This window comes from Puccinia triticina, chromosome 12A (genome assembly GCF_026914185.1).
Source record: "Puccinia triticina chromosome 12A, complete sequence".
Taxonomy (NCBI): domain Eukaryota; kingdom Fungi; phylum Basidiomycota; class Pucciniomycetes; order Pucciniales; family Pucciniaceae; genus Puccinia; species Puccinia triticina.
In genome coordinates, this window is record NC_070569.1 from 5,358,057 (window position 1) to 5,374,876 (window position 16,820).

General features: G+C 48.3%; 4 protein-coding genes across 4 annotated transcripts; 2 read left to right on the plus strand and 2 right to left on the minus strand.

The window, feature by feature from the left end:
* Nucleotides 1-2,460: 2,460 nt before the first annotated feature.
* PtA15_12A519 (uncharacterized protein) lies at nt 2,461-3,730 on the minus strand (the record flags this gene model as incomplete). The annotated part of the gene is made up of 5 exons (XM_053162136.1): nt 2,461-3,126; nt 3,195-3,272; nt 3,341-3,466; nt 3,542-3,595; nt 3,662-3,730. The coding sequence occupies 5 exons, from the start codon at nt 3,728-3,730 to the stop codon at nt 2,461-2,463; spliced, it is 993 nt and encodes a 330-aa protein (XP_053026084.1).
* Nucleotides 3,731-9,088: 5,358 nt separating this feature from the next.
* PtA15_12A520 (uncharacterized protein) lies at nt 9,089-10,378 on the plus strand (the record flags this gene model as incomplete). The annotated part of the gene is made up of 2 exons (XM_053162138.1): nt 9,089-9,756; nt 9,874-10,378. The coding sequence occupies 2 exons, from the start codon at nt 9,089-9,091 to the stop codon at nt 10,376-10,378; spliced, it is 1,173 nt and encodes a 390-aa protein (XP_053026085.1).
* A 595-nt stretch (nt 10,379-10,973) lies between these two features.
* Nucleotides 10,974-12,007, minus strand: PtA15_12A521 (uncharacterized protein; the record flags this gene model as incomplete). Its single annotated transcript, XM_053162139.1, has 6 exons — nt 10,974-11,006; nt 11,139-11,200; nt 11,273-11,392; nt 11,518-11,662; nt 11,740-11,829; nt 11,951-12,007. 6 exons carry the CDS (start codon nt 12,005-12,007, stop codon nt 10,974-10,976), a joined length of 507 nt encoding a protein of 168 aa, XP_053026086.1.
* Nucleotides 12,008-12,235: 228 nt separating this feature from the next.
* Nucleotides 12,236-13,900, plus strand: PtA15_12A522 (uncharacterized protein; the record flags this gene model as incomplete). The annotated part of the gene is made up of 4 exons (XM_053162140.1): nt 12,236-12,321; nt 12,398-12,543; nt 13,245-13,770; nt 13,843-13,900. The coding sequence occupies 4 exons, from the start codon at nt 12,236-12,238 to the stop codon at nt 13,898-13,900; spliced, it is 816 nt and encodes a 271-aa protein (XP_053026087.1).
* Between the last annotated feature and the right edge of the window lie 2,920 nt (nt 13,901-16,820).

Below are 16,820 nucleotides of genomic sequence, written 5' to 3' on the forward strand. Positions count from 1 at the left end.
GTCTCTGTCAATCTGCTTAATTATGACTAGGGTTCAAGGGCGGCTCCGCCGCCCCGTGACCATTACTTCCATGTCAATTGCACCCTTTATGTAAAAAGTTCCGCTATACTCGCATATCATTACGGGAACAGTTCTACAAGAGTTGAAGCAACTCGCGGCGAAAAACTGACAAAGAAGAGTTGGTATGATCTAAGTTGGGGCAGCGCGATGGTAGATTGTAGCAATGGGGGCGTGGGCAATGTGAAATAACTGAATCCACAAAGGTAAAAGCTTAACGGTTGAAACATAGAGACAATCAAATATCAATGAAGGAGGAAGGTTGAGCAGCTGGTAACATATTAACTCAATTTGAGGCACCGGGACTGTAGATTGTACTGATGAGGAGCTTGGAAGTTGTGAAATAGCTCAATGGAGTCGACCTGCGAGAGTAGGATGATAGGGATACATATGGGTCAATTTGCCTGGAAATGTGTTGTACAGAAATATCTCACAACAACGTGTATGGTGCGTCCGATTTCCCCAGCAATGTATCCATAGAAAAGAACCACATTCCTAATGAGTAGGCCACTCTTAATGCCGGGGTCGACACGGGGCCCAAAGTGTAATATGAAGCGAGGGCCATGCTGCATTGTGGAAAGAGTATCAGCAAAGAAGATTATGCCTGTAGGTAATTATTTCGTTGTCTCACAGGGCCAGTAGCCGGCGGAAAAGCTTGGATCTTGTTTCCTATATTGTCAATGCACAAGCGGCCGGCAATGCTTGGGCGGACATAGGTTGAGTAGAGGGCATCAGGAGTAATAGCCCAGCAATCAACCTCCACAATTATTTCCGCAAAAAATGAAGTTTTGGTAATAGATGTTAAGTTGAGGGTGCCATTGAAAGAAAGCCAGGAGCTCCCAAAAATAGGATTCTCGCTGGATCGGCGAAGGAGAATTTTTTGAGAGGATCACATATGTGTGAAGACGGCATTGAAGATATAGGTCCTGCTGGGGAATAAAGATAGGTAATGAAATCATCTTGGGTAGGGATGTGTTGTAGTTGGGAAAGTGGTATGGAAGCGCTGACTGTTGGGGAAGCCGTCTGGTCAACGTGGATGAAGATAATACGTTGTGGCATGAGTATCGGCCATTTTATGGATGTTTGAGCAGTAAAAATTTGCCGTGGGGAGTGGTCTGTTGTGGGCAATGAATACCTCAACAGTCCCATAAAAGACAAAGTCAATGTGGGCCGCTAGCGAAAGGGGGAAAAGGAAAAAATGTAGGGCGCACACTGTCTCATCTTCCCGGGTTTTGCAACCGTCCTCAAAATGGCGATACACGGAGGAACTTGGTATCCCGGGACACGCTCTCAGTATCCCGGAATTGTCGATATAGGAGGAAATTAGTCATTTGCAGCAGGCAACGATACGGCCGAGAGCGGCATATGAGTACACAAGGTGCCGAAGTTGGCATAACAATGAATGAAGCAAGGACCAATAGCGGCGGATACAGGAATAGATAAGGCCGAGGGTCTTACCTTTATAAGCGGAATGCAAGGAGCGACTTCCTGAGCCGGAAGGCTTCACAACCGGAAATAGGAGGGAAAGATAAAAAAAGCGTTGATGAGATGAGGATTTGGGCCACAGTATAAAAGGACACGGCTTGTACACAATTTAAGGTCATCGCTTGGCTCCTGCTCGGCGCCAATTGCTTAAGGAGCCAAGCGATCCAGGACAATCGAGACCTGTAGTTAATTGGAAAGTTGGGGGGGGGGGGGGGGGGGCGAGATGCTGCCAATTTTTTTTTGGTGGGCGCGTCGGTCCGCTTAATGTTAAACCGTTAATTGTCAAGTTTATTTTCACTTGATTGGGCAGATGTAAACCCACAGTTCACTCCGTGTTTAACTTTCACCTTGGATGCTCTTAGGAATTTTATCATGGAAAAGCACAGTTAAAGTGAGAAAATTTCAATCTTGAAAACTACATTCACCATATTTGAATCCATTCGTGTACATGGTGATACAAGAAAAAAAATGATAACACACTGTGGCAAGTTCTAACATGTGATTCAATTTGGGATCAATAGTTAGGAAAAAGCAGCATTGACATTCTTGCAAGCTCAAATTTTGCGAGAAACTTTGTTAATTTCTCCCCCGGTGCACGGGTTACCGTAGACAGAGAGAACGTGTCGAAGAGTTTTGCCTGGGCTTGTATGTAATTTTAGCATGACACAGACACACATTGTTTAGTGGCTCACGTTTTCAATTTTACATTACAATAAATAAATATCCGAGCTTTTTCAATGCTGCTAGATGTGTTCAAGGTACCCCAACAATGATTGGTTGTGAACCAAAACATATTTCTTAGTTTAAATTATCGTCTTCATGTTAGCCAGTGAGGATTTCTGGCTGATAGATTCACTATGATACAATTAAAGGCTCATCTAGAGCCGGTTTTTATCTAGTCAATCAACAAGGCATACATTATTCCAAGATTTCAAGATTTTCCACCTCTTCCGAGATCAGTTCTAATTGAGATTTCATCCTTTGATGCGCCTCAATGCGATTTTGTTGATGCTTCCAAATCTTCTGGAAGCATTCATTTTCTTCCTGGAGAGTTATGCCTTTCTTTCGGGGCTGGCAACCAACGACGATTGATCGGTTGATTGATTTGTTTTTAAGCTTCTTTCGGGCCTGTGATAGATAGCTGGCCTTTGACGTTGAGGTTCCAGATGCTTCGTGTGGCTCGTTGTGTCGATGTAAAAAACGAAGCGCTTGCGAGGCAGATGAGAACGAAGGACCGCTCATCAACTCGTTTTCGTAGAAAATCTCTTCCTCCGGTGGGCAAAAATCGAGCCGTTGGCATATGGAGCTGGGTAAATCCCCCAAACTTGGTTCAACGAGAACGATTCTCTCGAGATAATAGGCTTGTTCATCGATGTCGATTGACGGGGGATTCGGTGGGTCACTTTCATTCGAGGTGGAAAAGGTATGTGACGAAGGGTTTTTGACTGGAGGCGCATTATTTGGCAGATTCAATTCAAACTTTTGCGCGGCAGTTACAGCCTCAGGCCTCGCTTTGAACATGTTTGTCAGACTCCTCTTCCGCGTAGATCTCGCTGGGAGGGATGCTAAAGGGGGATTATCATTCTAATTGTAGCGTATGTCAGCTTTTGAGAAAGAAATGAATGTATCTTCGCGATGAATAATATTCGCACCTTGACTGGAAGCTTGACGTCACAAGGGAAGCATGGAAGACAAGCATCCGCCCGAACACCAATATCGGCAGCTATGGGCTGTTCAGGAAAGCAAAATCAGAAAATCAGAGCGCAATCTTCATATCAATGCACAAATATCAGCTTACCATCGATAGTTTGGAACTCTGTGAAGGCAGAATTTGGGTATCATCGATCTCTTCGTCAGAATAAAACCCAGACATTTCGAAGGCTGGACTTTCTTGATAAAACACAGCATCTTTTTTTGGGTCATACTGGACAAAAATCAATGTTTGAGTTAAGTTTTCTGGTGCTCTCAGATTTCTGTCCGGGAATGAATTGTAACGCACGACAGATATGTGATGCTGATTGATTTGATCCAGATAATCGCCCTGAGAATTTTCCTGTGCAGAGAGCGGCAAAAGCATCAGCAAATATCTCGGCCTTTTGTTGAACTTGAAGTAACGCACTCTTCGTAAGGGCCGCTCGCTTCCGAGGGAAAAGATGCAAGGGATAGGTGACATTGAAAAGGTTTCCATCTTCAGTTTTTTTGCGTGCGTCGCCAGAGATGAATCGCGAGCGGAATACGGAGTAGGGCCTTGATGGACTGGTGCAGTTGGTAGAAGTGCGTGAGGTTTTGGGACAGACTGCTGTTGATAAGCTCGAAAGTTCAACGATGGGTCGGCTGCTGAGGCCGGCGTGAAGAATCAAGAAACTGCAGTGGTGAGGCACAACAATGAGGTGTAGGCCAACCTGAGTTGATAAGGGTAGGTATATGTACTCCAGATGCAACCAGCCGGAATGTAAGGAGAGGTCGAGAATAGTGAAAGATTGCACCTGGAAACGGATTACCCTCGAAGCGAGCAATGTACGTGAATTGGATCTGGAAGTCAGCCGTTTAATTCTGATGAGTCTAAGTGTCTCAAGTCGCGTTCATCCTGTTAGCCCGTTCTCGAATTTACCCCATCAACAAGCTCCATGGTTCGTAGGGTGTCTACCAGCAAGCAAGTAATCACTAACACGCGGTCAGGCGTGCAATGATGGGCCCAAGCATCTCGACCGGATCATTTGCCCCTAGCACACTACTCCATAGTATAAAAAAGACAGACCAAGTATCACATTAACAGGGCGGACTCAATTCAAATCGGACTCCGCGAAAGGGAGCTGTGTCTGGCGGAACCTGACAGACATGTACTTACACAGTTTACGTGGAATTTGGAAGATGACTAGAGGACTAGAGTTGTGAGTGGATCCGGGTTCCTGGCAAATATTGAGTTATGTATGCATGAGTAGTCGCTGTCTTGAGCAAAAGTTTGCATAACAATTGTAACGGATTTAGAGCCTTTCAAGTCCAGCAAATGGTGAGTCGGTAGCAGGATACGGGAATGCTGATCCCTGGGACCTACTACCTCAGAGACCCTGGAAAACATAATTGCAATGGTATTTCCATTAATTGGCAACATTCACTCAAATTGATTACTTGTTTGATCATATATGACTCACTGGTACTATGCAGTGCAGGTCATCAATTTACTCATCAAAAGAACTCCTGGGCTTCTTGATTTGGAACATGAGGGACCACTAAAATAGCAGGGAAGCAAGACTGATACTCAAAGCTCAAAGCTCTATGGAAGCTAACTCAAGACAAGTCCCCCTGGTGAGGCTTGCTGTGGCTGGTGGCAAAGGGAGGTAAATGTGTATTATCACAAATTTTAAGCAGAAGCACAAAGTTCATTTAACTTGGTGTTTTTCAGATTATTTATACCCCCCAGCCTCTTCAAAGGTCTTCCCCACGTGTACCTTATGCTAGCTCAGAATCCCTGCAATTTGGCATACTCAGATTTTCTCTATCACTATCCATTGAAATTTAATAATCTTTTCAAAAATTGAAGAATGTGCAAGCACTCATAAACAAAATTGAGACTTGTAAGTGCTATTACACAAGCTAACATGATGAAAGCATCATCTCTGAACTTGACAAGAGCCCCCAAAAGATGGTCTTGATTGTGATCAAAGAGAAGAGCCCACTTTTTCCTCCCTCAGAAAGAACCAGAACAAACTAATTCAACACTCATCTCCCAATTTATCCTATCTAACTAGTTACAGTAAAATTGGCTTGTCAACAAACTAGTAGTAGTCTAACTCTGACAGATAGTCTAATTGTAAGATTTTCTTCTGATATGTTTTCCTGTTATCCCTTGACAAGTTAACCTCTTTCTTAACAGATTTTCCTAATACATTCACTGACAAATTACCACCAAAGTTAGAGATGGCCAACGGGTGCCCGTTGGGTGGTACCCGGCACTGCTTGACGGGTACCCGTCACTGCTCCCCAGTACCCGTCCGTGTGTGCCATGTACGGGTCCGAACTTAGTCATTCCCTCTTCTGAGGGGCGGGCAGGGGCCCCTCGCGCGAAGCGCGAGCCTCCGAAGGAGGGACTTGGGACTAAGCGGCGAAATTTGGTGTGAGTCCTGAGTACAGCTTTCACCCATTTGGCTGGTGTGAAAGTTTGGCACCACTTTTCTATAGCATCCTGGTGGCCAAATGGGCCGCCCAGGTGCCAAATTGAAGGTCTGCATCTGGCCTTCAAGACTACATAGGCCACATGTTGATGCCTTGAATGGCCTTAAAGCTACAAGGATGTAAAGTCATGGAATCATGATTCCAGGATTGATCTTACACCATACTATTGGATAAGTACATGAAAGTTTCAATTACTTCTAATAAGTACATGAAGTATGTATATTGTTTGAATTGAACATTGAACTACATTCGGTATTCAGGCCACACATAAAATGTGTACAGGAGTTGAACAAAAAAACGCTCTGCTCGCTGGGACAAGCTTGGCATGGTTTTTGAAAGCATGTCCAGCAGCTCTACAAGGGGCTTGATGGATGGTGGATGGCTGGCTGCCTGCGCAAGAAGCTAGGCTTCAAGGCCATGCCACTCATGGGCCTATCCCAGCAGTGATTGATGTGTAACAAAGGATTTAATGAAATTAGGGGGTTGGCCGAGCCTCAGGCCCGTCAGGATTCACGCCAAACCTCGCCGCTTGGGGGCAAGCCTCTCTGTGAGACAGAGACCCTGCAGGGCCCTCCTCCAGAGAGGCTTTGTTAAGCTCGGTACGGGTCTGGGTATGGGATTTTGGCTGAAAAACCACAGGGTACCCGTGTCCCAGACGGGTACCCATCATTGTCAGCTTGATGGCCGGCCATCAACATCCACATCCCACTTGATGGCTGGTCATTGAGTGGGGTGCAGATGGCCGGTCATTGAGTGGGGTACACACCGCTCTCAACGGCCGGTCATGATCAAGCGGAGTACACACCCCGCTTGACAACCGGACATCGAGGAGAGTATGTACACACCCCGCTTGATGACCGGACATTGAGCGGGATACACATCCCACTCAATGAACGGCCGTCAAGCAAGGTACACACCCCGCTCCAGTCATTGAGTGGGGTACACACCCTCAATGGCCATCAAGTGGGGCGCACACTCCACCCAGTGACCACCCATTGAGTGGGATGTGCACTCAATGACCGGCCAACGAGTCAAACTTAACACAAGTCCCTCCTTGTGCTCGCAGGGCGCGAGCACCCTCCTGCTTGCGGGAGGGACTTGTGCCTAATGTCCGACATTTGGCCTGAGGCTGCCCAGCCAAATGGCCAAAAAATCCTTCTAATCCACATATCACCACATACCCCTCAGATTTCTTCACAGCCTCCAGCACCATTAGAATCAGCTCCTTCTTGTACATTTTACCATGTATCCCATCAAAGTGGTATCCTCATCCCTTGGAAGTAATTGTGATGTAAAAAAACTGCCTTGGGAGGTCTGGTGAGCCAAAATCGTGAGAAACTGTCCAATCTTGACCAGCAAGTAGCAGGATGGGTCCAACACATTGCTCAGAAACAGCCCTGGCAAGAATGGCTGCTGAGCAGCCAATTTTTGTTGAGAATACTTGAAAAAATATGTACAAGATAGCTGAGATCAAGGGCTACAACATGGTCAGCTGGTACTTGGAGTAAAACTGTAGAGCTAATCATAAAATAAATGTAAATACAAAATTGCTCATTTTCTTCAAAAAACCTTGTCAGCCTCAGGCCAAGAATCCAACTTTAGTCCTAAGCCTCTCCTTTGGAGACGCTTTGCGCCTCCTTGGAGAGGCTTATTTAAGCTCACCAACAAGTGGAGTAAACACCCCACTTGATGACATCACACACCCCGCTCAATGGCCGGGCATCAAGCGGGGTGATCATGATGGCCGGCCATTGAGCGGGGTGTGTACTTTGCTCAATGACCGGCCTACACCACCACTCAATGGCTGGTCACCGGAGTGTACATCCCACTTGATGGCCGGTCATTGAGTGGTATGTACCCCGCTTGATGTGCAGTGTGGTGGCCCCTCTTGTGGCCAGCTAGTCAGGATCATGGCCGCCGCCAGGATCATCAAGACTCATCAAGGCATCAAGAATCCAAAACCTCAAGATCCCCTCTCACCCCTCCTCATCACCTTCCAACCTCCAACTGGCTCCCCCTTCAAGATCCCCCCCCCCTCCTTTTCCATCTTTCCATCTTTCCATCTCCCCTCCTTCTCAGTCCCCAGCCCTCTTCAGTTTTCTTGGTCCTAACACAGCACCTGCTGTGGGTTTATTCCCTGGTTTGTTTCTGGTTTCTTTCCCTTCTGTTTGTTTTGCCTGTCTTGAGTGTTTCCTGTCTTCTCTTTCCTTTCCTTTCCTTCTTCTCTCTGCCTCTTTTCTTTCTGACTCATCTCACTGTGCCTTCCTTGTTTCTTTGTGTTGTGTTCTCTTTTCCTGTTTCTATTGTCTGTTGTGTGTGCACGCGCGTTTAGCGCGCGGACATGTCACCCGGAGTCCAAGTTCAGCTTGAACTAGGATGATGGGTGGCCATGGCATTCCGATCCCCAGAATACGGTCCATCCTGAGTTTATAGATCAAATCTTCAGAGTTCAAACCTTTGAGCTCAGCTCGCCAATCACCTTCATCCAAAGTTTCCCAGATCCCTTTCTTCCTCATCATTAAGATCACATTTCCCCAACCTCTCAAAACAAAACAACCGCCACCGAGGATCCAAACCCCCGGCGAACATCTCAAAGCCACCCCAACCACAAGCTATCTCAGATCCCTTTTTCTGCGCTCATCCTCACGGACCACCAACCCCAAGGGCAGCTCGACCAGCAACCATCCCCTCAAAAGACTGCCACCGCCTAGTACGGACAGGAGTCCCACATTTGGTCCCCCGAGCCGGGATCAAACCAGCGACCTCAAGATTTACAGTCTCGCCCTTACGGATTTTGAGACGATTGGCGGTGGAGGTGCTCTCTTTTTCGAACTTCTATAATTTTTCTTCTGGTTCTTCTCCCTTCCTTTTCCCCGGATTCCAGCTTTCCTTCCTTTGGCGCAGGCGAAGGAATTCTCTTTGACTGTTTTGCGGAGGCTACAGGCGGACCTGGGGGTCCGGGTGCCCCGGGGCGGCCTCACCGGGGGCAGCCCATCTACTCAGACAGGCTACTCAACAATTCTGAGTACCGGCCTGAGAGCCAGGGGTCGGCCCCGCCCGCATACACACACGCATCCTCAGCCGCCCTACTTCGCATACATATAAAGGTCAAGTGATTGGGTCTTATCGAGTCGGTTGCATATCGACGGAACGACCTCAAAGGCGAACAAACAAAGGTCGAAATTGCATAGTTGTACATAAATATCTCACCTCGCCTGGGCCGACCGAATTCATCTACCCTGATATCCTCATATCAACCGAAAGTAATCAAAGTTCAAACTGATTCGTTGGATGATCCTCACCCCACCGTGCACACCCAGCTTACCATCGACAATCGCTACCGTGCACGCACAGCTTACGATAATCGGCTGCGATGTTCCAGCCATTCGAGAGCCACGCCCAGCAATGGATCAAGCGGCACGAGAGATCCGCCGAGGAATACTGTCAGAGGACCTGGGCAGCCGAGAGCTCGAGCTCACAATCTAACCTCGAACGATTTATCCGATCGGCAGCCAACGCGACCCCGCCGATAATACTCCCCTCGTTCGCCCAGGATTCCTTGCAGCCTGGCTGGTCCGAACACCTACTCGAGGACGAATACGGTGGGCCCTCGTTGGACCTCGACCCCAACCTGGGCCAGTCAGTCCAGGTCCCCCTCGGCAAGGCCAAGCTTATACCTCTACCCCCGGCTTACCTCAACGGCGACACAACTTTCGAACGCCAAGACCCCCAAACCGTGCACACCAAATTCGAGAATATCACGAGCTCGTTCATCGGCGTCGGAGGGCATCTCTACCAACTCAGAGAGGTAGTCGACTACTGGCTTCCCAGAGATAGTCCAGACAGCCTGGAGCTGGCTCGAGTCAGATGGTGGCCAAGCCAGCTGGTCGAACAAGCTCGCCTGCGAACCATACACGAAATCAACTCAATTCAACTCAGCTTCACGGATAATTTGCATCTGGTCAATAACGCAATCTGTGATCTCAGAGAGGGCGCTTTTGGTGGCCGTCTCAACACCAAGACGGTGGTCTGTGCGAAAGAGTTAGTCTTTTCACTGCCTCCTACCGCCATCAGTTCATTTTTACCTAACAAGTTGAGTCTGTATACTGAAGCAGTCTTAGTTTTTTCTTTCTTTTTTTCTTTGATTGATCCATAAAGAATGTTTGAAAACCTGCGGGATTTGAGACGATTGCTGACACGAGTCCAACGACCGGCATCGGAGAGGGTCAGATCACTGAAGGCGATGTCCACCTGGCTCTCAGGGACATGTTTAGTGGCACTCACGGAAGATTTACGGGAGCCATACATGGCCGAGCGGTTTGACCAAAATGACCCGAACCAGGCCCATCTAGGCGAGCTTTTCAAACAGCACTGTCTCGGCCTCACCGTCACCATCAAGATCCTCTCCCAGGTCTATGAGAACCTTTCGGAGATGTTCAAGACGATCGACGCCATTAGCAAGACGATGATCGAGGGCATCCACAAACTCATGCTCGACGTCCATCTCGGCCAGACCACCGGCGAGTTCATCGCTAGCTGGGCTAACCGTTGGGAACGCGTTACCTTCGTCTTGCTTATCAGAATCGTCGGCCTGCCTGCGATCAATGCTGGCCTCCAAAGGGACTTCCCGACCACGGAAGTCGAATACTTTCTCCCAGAATGATCACCCTCGTCCAACCGCTTTGCTCACATTTGAACACTCCTTGACCCCGCTCCTGCTCGTATTACGGACTTGTGTCTTCTTGGGTTCTGTATCGTTTTATTATGTTATGATTAATTCGCCCGCTCACCCAAAAGATTTTTATTTATGGTGTCATCCCAGTCGACCTCGCTTCGAGGTTTCTTGCATTCCAATTTCTATCGTCCATGTTATGTGATTGATCGTTATTCTTGTTTTTGCTATCTGCTCCTGTATTGAAACCGGGTTCCAAACAAAGGTCGATGCTGAAATTAAAGAATCACCGGATTCATTTTACCCCATTTTTCGTATTTCTCCTGCACAAAGCTAGCCAGCATGTCGAGCATGGAAGAATGTGGTCGATTGAGCATGCAAAGGCAAGCCAAACAATGCTTCAGACTAGAAGGCACTACAAACCAAGGTTCAAAGACTACATGATTGAGACTTATCCAAAACTACCATGCTAAAAACTATTGACACCTATGAATGAATTGGTAAAGAAAATTATGATTTCTATGTGAAAGAGAGAATATCAACACAAGCAGAGTTAAAGGAGTATGACTCCAGGTCCAATGAATTTTTACACTTGTTGGACAGATGAATATTCTGATTCCTGTGATGATGATGAGGGCATAAGAAGGGGAGGATAGATCGGTAAAAAACAGTAGTTAGTGATACGACGCTGCCATCAATAGGCTCTGTGGCTGTGGAAAACGGAGTCTGAAGTGTGAAACGGAGGACTGACAACACTGGGTTCAAGAAATGACGCATGTCCCAGAACTGTTACTGCGGATGATCCCACGAGCCCTGTGGTAGGAAAAAAAAAAAAAAAGATTCACTAGCTGATATGTTTGGTCGCGAGAGAATGCAAGAACTTACACATGGCAGTTGCGATTGGGGCCGCAATCCAGAGCATCGGAATACCGATGACAAACAATGTGATGTACATCGATTTTTGAGTAACCATTTGGCCTTCGGTAGGCATATTCGGATCGGGGCCTATTGAAGAGAACAGAGCGGCGAAAAATCAGGAGTGGAACGTCGATCGAAAGAAGACAGAAAAAAAGGAAGTTAATCGGTTGTTTGACACGTCGTTCATTTTCCAGGGAATCGATCGTGCTCACCGAAACGCTGAATACATCCGAAACCTCCGACCAAGAAACCGATCGATATCAACAACAAGGGATTTGTTAGGAGACTATAGACTGCCAAAGCCGCGACGATGAGGGCGTAGTTTCCACTGAAATGTCGAGTGTTGTAGGTGATTCTCTACAGATCACAAAGTCGTCTCAGAATCAATCAGAGATGATATGTTTTCGGTTCGGATTGATTGTTTGTTGACTTACTGAAGTCGCTGCATTCAAGTCATTTGGACGTGAGATCCTCTGGTAATCAAAGAATTCTGAGAACGGTCGAATGGCTGATAAGCGCTGCTCCTATCATTATACCAAAAGAAAGCAGAGGAAATAGCTTCAGCTGTTGACTGGCAGGGATTGTTGAGAGGTGGAGAATTGAGAGTTCAGGTGATTTCGTCAGTGAGAGGAGATCTTGACAAACTCGAAAGGATGAGATGTATTGCGGGACGTTCTGGATCATCGCCAGTGCCATTGCCATTGTTGGAAGGTTGTCTGTTGGAGGTGTTCGATGGTTGTTGGTGGTCGTGGTCGTGGTGGTGCTTGGTTTGTGGTGAAGGCGGTGATGTAACAAGCTCGGGTTTCAGGGCTGAGTTTCTTACCGAATTCGGTAAAACGCAGAACCCAGTCGACTCCGTCACGGCCAGCTCTCAAGGTTTTTCAATATTTTTCGTTCGAGACAGCATCAACACTCCAGAACTCAGCAGGAATGGCTATCAAACGGTTCACACACGAGATCTCGAAAGCGCAAATCCTCAAACGAATCGAGTCGTTTGCTTACAAACTCCAGAACAGGTCAGAGTGGCTAGTCTCGAGTAATCCTCAGACAGACTGAAGACAAACAGCTTATTTATTTCTGAGCGAGCTCCAGACAGATCCTAGGCTCTCATGCGACTGGCTCGGAGACTATCAAACTCCTACGGGAAGTAATCGCGAGTGCGAAGTTCACTTCCTTCGATCAACTATGTGGCCATCTTGTCGAAGTGGGCGACTTCCTATCAGAAATGGCTCCGAGAGGTCAGTCATTCTATTCGGCATACCATCCGTAAGGGGCATGCTGGGGTGAATCTGCCTTACCTCTATTACCAGAATTCGTGATCGGCAATATGGTCAAACGGGTCATTATTCTGTTAAAGGAAGAGTTAGTCATCCACAGGTTAAAGGCATAGATCAACACATCCTCAAGTTAACAGCCCGGATTGATGTTATATGATGCGATAGATATGCGAGTGCTCTGGAAGCACATCTTGAGGCGCATTCAGACCGGCTGAAAAACAACAAGCGCAACGATTCACATTACCGATCAACCACGTCCTCCTCACATTGCAGTACGCCTCGGAACACAGGCATAGTCGAAGAAAGCGTATCGAGACTGCTGGGCCAGAAGCCGATGACGAACGAATTGTTGGATGAGGATGAGAAAGTACCGAATGATCTGCTCAACGAAGAACGCGAGTTCAACTCGAATTCCTTGAGCTTGAAGCCAATCTTCATCGAGGCTGTCCAAGAGCTCTACGATGAATTAGACCTCGTCCAAGAAGGAGTTGCCGCCCAGGCTTCGGAACACATTCATTCAGGGTATCTCATTTTCTTCTATTATCTCAAACCGAGGACAGCTTGGGACCACTAACTTATGTTTCTTCTTTTTTCTTGTATCCGATCAACATTCGGTGAAACGAAAAGGGAAGTGATCATGACCTTGGATAATTCACGAACAGTCACGAGTTTCCTTCAAGCAGCAGCCAAGAACAAGCGCAAGTTCACGGTGATCATCTCGGAGACGGCGCCACACTTTACGGGCCGAAAGCTATCAAAGAAGCTGACGAATTCGAGTCCGAAGATCCCGAACATCGTGATCTCTGATGGCTCGACCTTCGGCCTGATCTCGCGCTGCACCAAGCTGATCATTGGCTGTCACATCGTCTTTGCCGACGGTTCGATCCTCGCCAAGTCTGGCTCCTTGGGGCTCGCCTTGGCTGCCAAAGTCCACAACGTGCCCGTCGTCGTAATATGCGGCATGTTCAAGTTTGCGCCCGTCTACCTGAGCGCCGGTGATGAATGGTCCACCCTGGATATCAACACTCCAGACGAAGTCTTGGCCGTTGACGAGCTGCAAGAGCCTCAGGCTCATTCAAGCCAGCTTTTCAAGTCATCCAACCAGCCTACTCCTGCCCCGATCGAAGTCATAAACCCCTACTACGATCACGTACCTGCTAACTTAATCAGCCTGTTTATCACTAACTTGTTGAGTCTATCTCTTCTTCCCCTTTGCCCCCTCAAGATAACTGACTAACATTTCCCATGCTTTTTTTGTAGAGGTGGACATCCCTCTTCGCTGGTTTACCGGTTATTGAAAGACTTGTATGGGGCCTAACTCAGTAATCTTCCTTCCCACACCTTTTTGGTTTATTTCTGTCATGTATTACTCTCTTAACTTTGCGGCATGTTCAAGAAATTCTAGAGGAAGGAACATACACATAGTTCAAACGATATCTTTTGATTGTGGTAGATTGGAGGACCAGTCCTGCATTTCAATCCGCCCAAAGCTCCAATAGCTGAAAAATGCTGATTCAACATTCAAGCTGTGTGGCTGAATTTTTTCAATTTTCTACAATATCAAGTTGGCTTTGACCTAACTTGACACAAGTCCCACAAGAACAAATTCCAGTGGCTTGCCCGCAGGGACTTTCCTGGTATCCGATGAGCCTTTTTTGAATTTTGTCGGGTCAATTCTGATTCGTCAACTGTGTCCATGCACACCACACAAACATCGAGAGTTTTTTTACCAGACCCTGTGTCTTGCGGTCATTCTGATATAATCTTGAGGATGTACCCCCTCTCCTCATCTTGATTTTACAAATATTCTCAGGTTTCCCCAAGCCCCAATACCATCCAACTGTCCGTGCTTAATCAAAAAAGACGTATTCTCTTCCAACTTCAAAAAATTAGTCAAAAGCTAGGGAATGGGTGTTTACAAAGAAGAAAAATAGATGTATGAAAAGGAGATTCAGGCAGATGGGATACTTGCATCCGAATTTGGCAAAAATGTGACAGTTTGGAGGTAAAAAAATGACAGTGAAAAACATCTGAAAAGTGTTCAAGTTTGCAAGTCCCTCCGGCAAGCCATCGGCCAACAGCCATGAGGGACTTGGCAAGCGAGTGAGTTATGTGCTTGTCGGCCCGGTTATAACCACCGGCCTCCGAGGTCGTTCACCCGGGTCACAGTTCGAAATCCTCCCTTGATCAGACGCGTTAGAGCATCCGCATCGGTCGCGGATTAAGGAGGGATTAGCGTAGCTAATCCCCCTCGGCAACCGCATCGGGTCCGATTTAGTCGGACTAAACTCCTCCTCCACGGCGGGGGTACTTCTTACCGCGAGGCAGTGTGGATCCGACGGGTGACACCAGATTGGTGAAACCGACGTGGAATTCACCGTGCCCCCGGCAATTGTGGGCTCCCCGTCGGAAATGGACAGGGGTCTCGGATCCTCGTGGCTCCGACAAGAAAACTTCAGTGGACTCCCCGCGAGTCAATTTATTTACGGTGGAGTCCACAAGAGTAGCTTTTGTGTGCCGTGGAAGCCACACTTGTCAAATTCTGTGATTCTGATTCCACAGCTTCTCCGCTTATGCTTTTACATATGCTTGTAGCGCGGCCATGGTGCATTGTGGGTCTCATCACTGTCAAACAGCTCCACCTGGTTAGGTTTCCTTTGCTTTATCCAAAAAAAAAAAAAAAACAAGTCCCCTTGTGGCAAGGTAAAGCCCTGATTACCCCCGACTCAACCAGCACCACCATCACCTCCACTGCCAGCACGCCCGGATCACACACCCAGCCAGCAGCAGCAGCAGCCCCCAGCGTTACCCACTCCCACAGCCATTTTCTGGCTCGCCCGGGGAATCCTGCCAATCCCAGCCGACCAGACTTCCACCACCTCATACACAAACACCCAGTCTATGCCGCCGCGCAAGGCGGATTCGGCCGGCTCAAGGAGTCGGACAAGCAAATGGACATTAGAAAGTTAGTGGTGTCGTCTCAAAAGCCACTCACACTAGCCAACTGACTCATCCATTTCAACACACACACACACACACAGATCATCAGGACATCCACCTCCATTTGGCTCGCGCTGCCTCCCGGATCAGCGCCCATCCAAGCAGCCTCATCCTCAGCTCGCCCTGCTCCACACTGATAGGCAAGCAAGACCGGACGTTGAGAGGAGGTGCTTCTGGAGGGGGGTCCCCCAGCTGAAGCCGTTTGCGCAACTGCTGAGGAGCACATACCAAGACAAAGCCTCCTCACCCAGCCAACACGCCAACAACCGCTCCTCGAGCTTGGGCGCCTCCTCGAAGCTGCTCCAATCCCAGCTGGTCCTGGGCCATCGGCAGCTCTCATTGGCCAAGCTAAGCGATACCCTCACCCGCTCAGCAGCAGCAGCCCGTCCGCCAACACGTGCAAGCTTGTCCCTTGTGGGCAGCACTGCTCTCCTCAGTCCTACGCCCCACGCCAACCATCACCAGCTGCTGATCAGCGCCTACAAGGCTCTTGACCACCACGGCCCTGACGAGGACGCCAAGCACACCGAGCTCGGCCTTGCGCTCCACAGCTTGCTTGGCTCGGTGGTCAGGTACTGCTGCCAGGTTGATGCGTCCCTGGCCAAGCTGAATGAGGCCAGCCTCAACCACCAGGTGGAAATGGAGCTTGTCAACAACGACTACGGTGGGAATGCCCACAACAAGTGGCCGGGCTTGCCCAGATTGTGTGTGCTGCTGTGATGGTGGGCAAGCCGAGCTTGCGGCTGGCTGTGCGTCTCGCTCTTCTTCTCTTTCCTGGGGGGCTGACAGCCTTTTTCCTCTGTAATATCCTTCATTCTTGTTTTTTTCACCCTGTTGCTCTCTCTCTCTGCATGCTTTCCTCTTTTTGTGATTGTTATTTTTTCTCATGTTGCATGGGCAAGTGATTGCAATGCAGCAGCTTGGGACCCTGGCGGTACAAATTTATGACATGATATCCGATGGATTGAGTATGGTGCCCCTTCCTCCGCGAGTGGATATCACGGACAAGCTCAGGGTGCTGTGAAGCCCACCAAGGATCCACTTGGAGCTGACCATTTGGCCCGGGTCTCTTGTTTGTATCACGAGGATTCCTTGCTGTGCCCACAGAAAGCCCAAGGCTTCCGTGGATTCGTCGAGGTGATCCCGTGGATACCCCCTGGATCAAATTGGTGGTGAGCACGTGGGCGTGTGGACCAGGAGCCGCTGGTCCGCCCGCTGCACGGGTTCATCGTGGATTC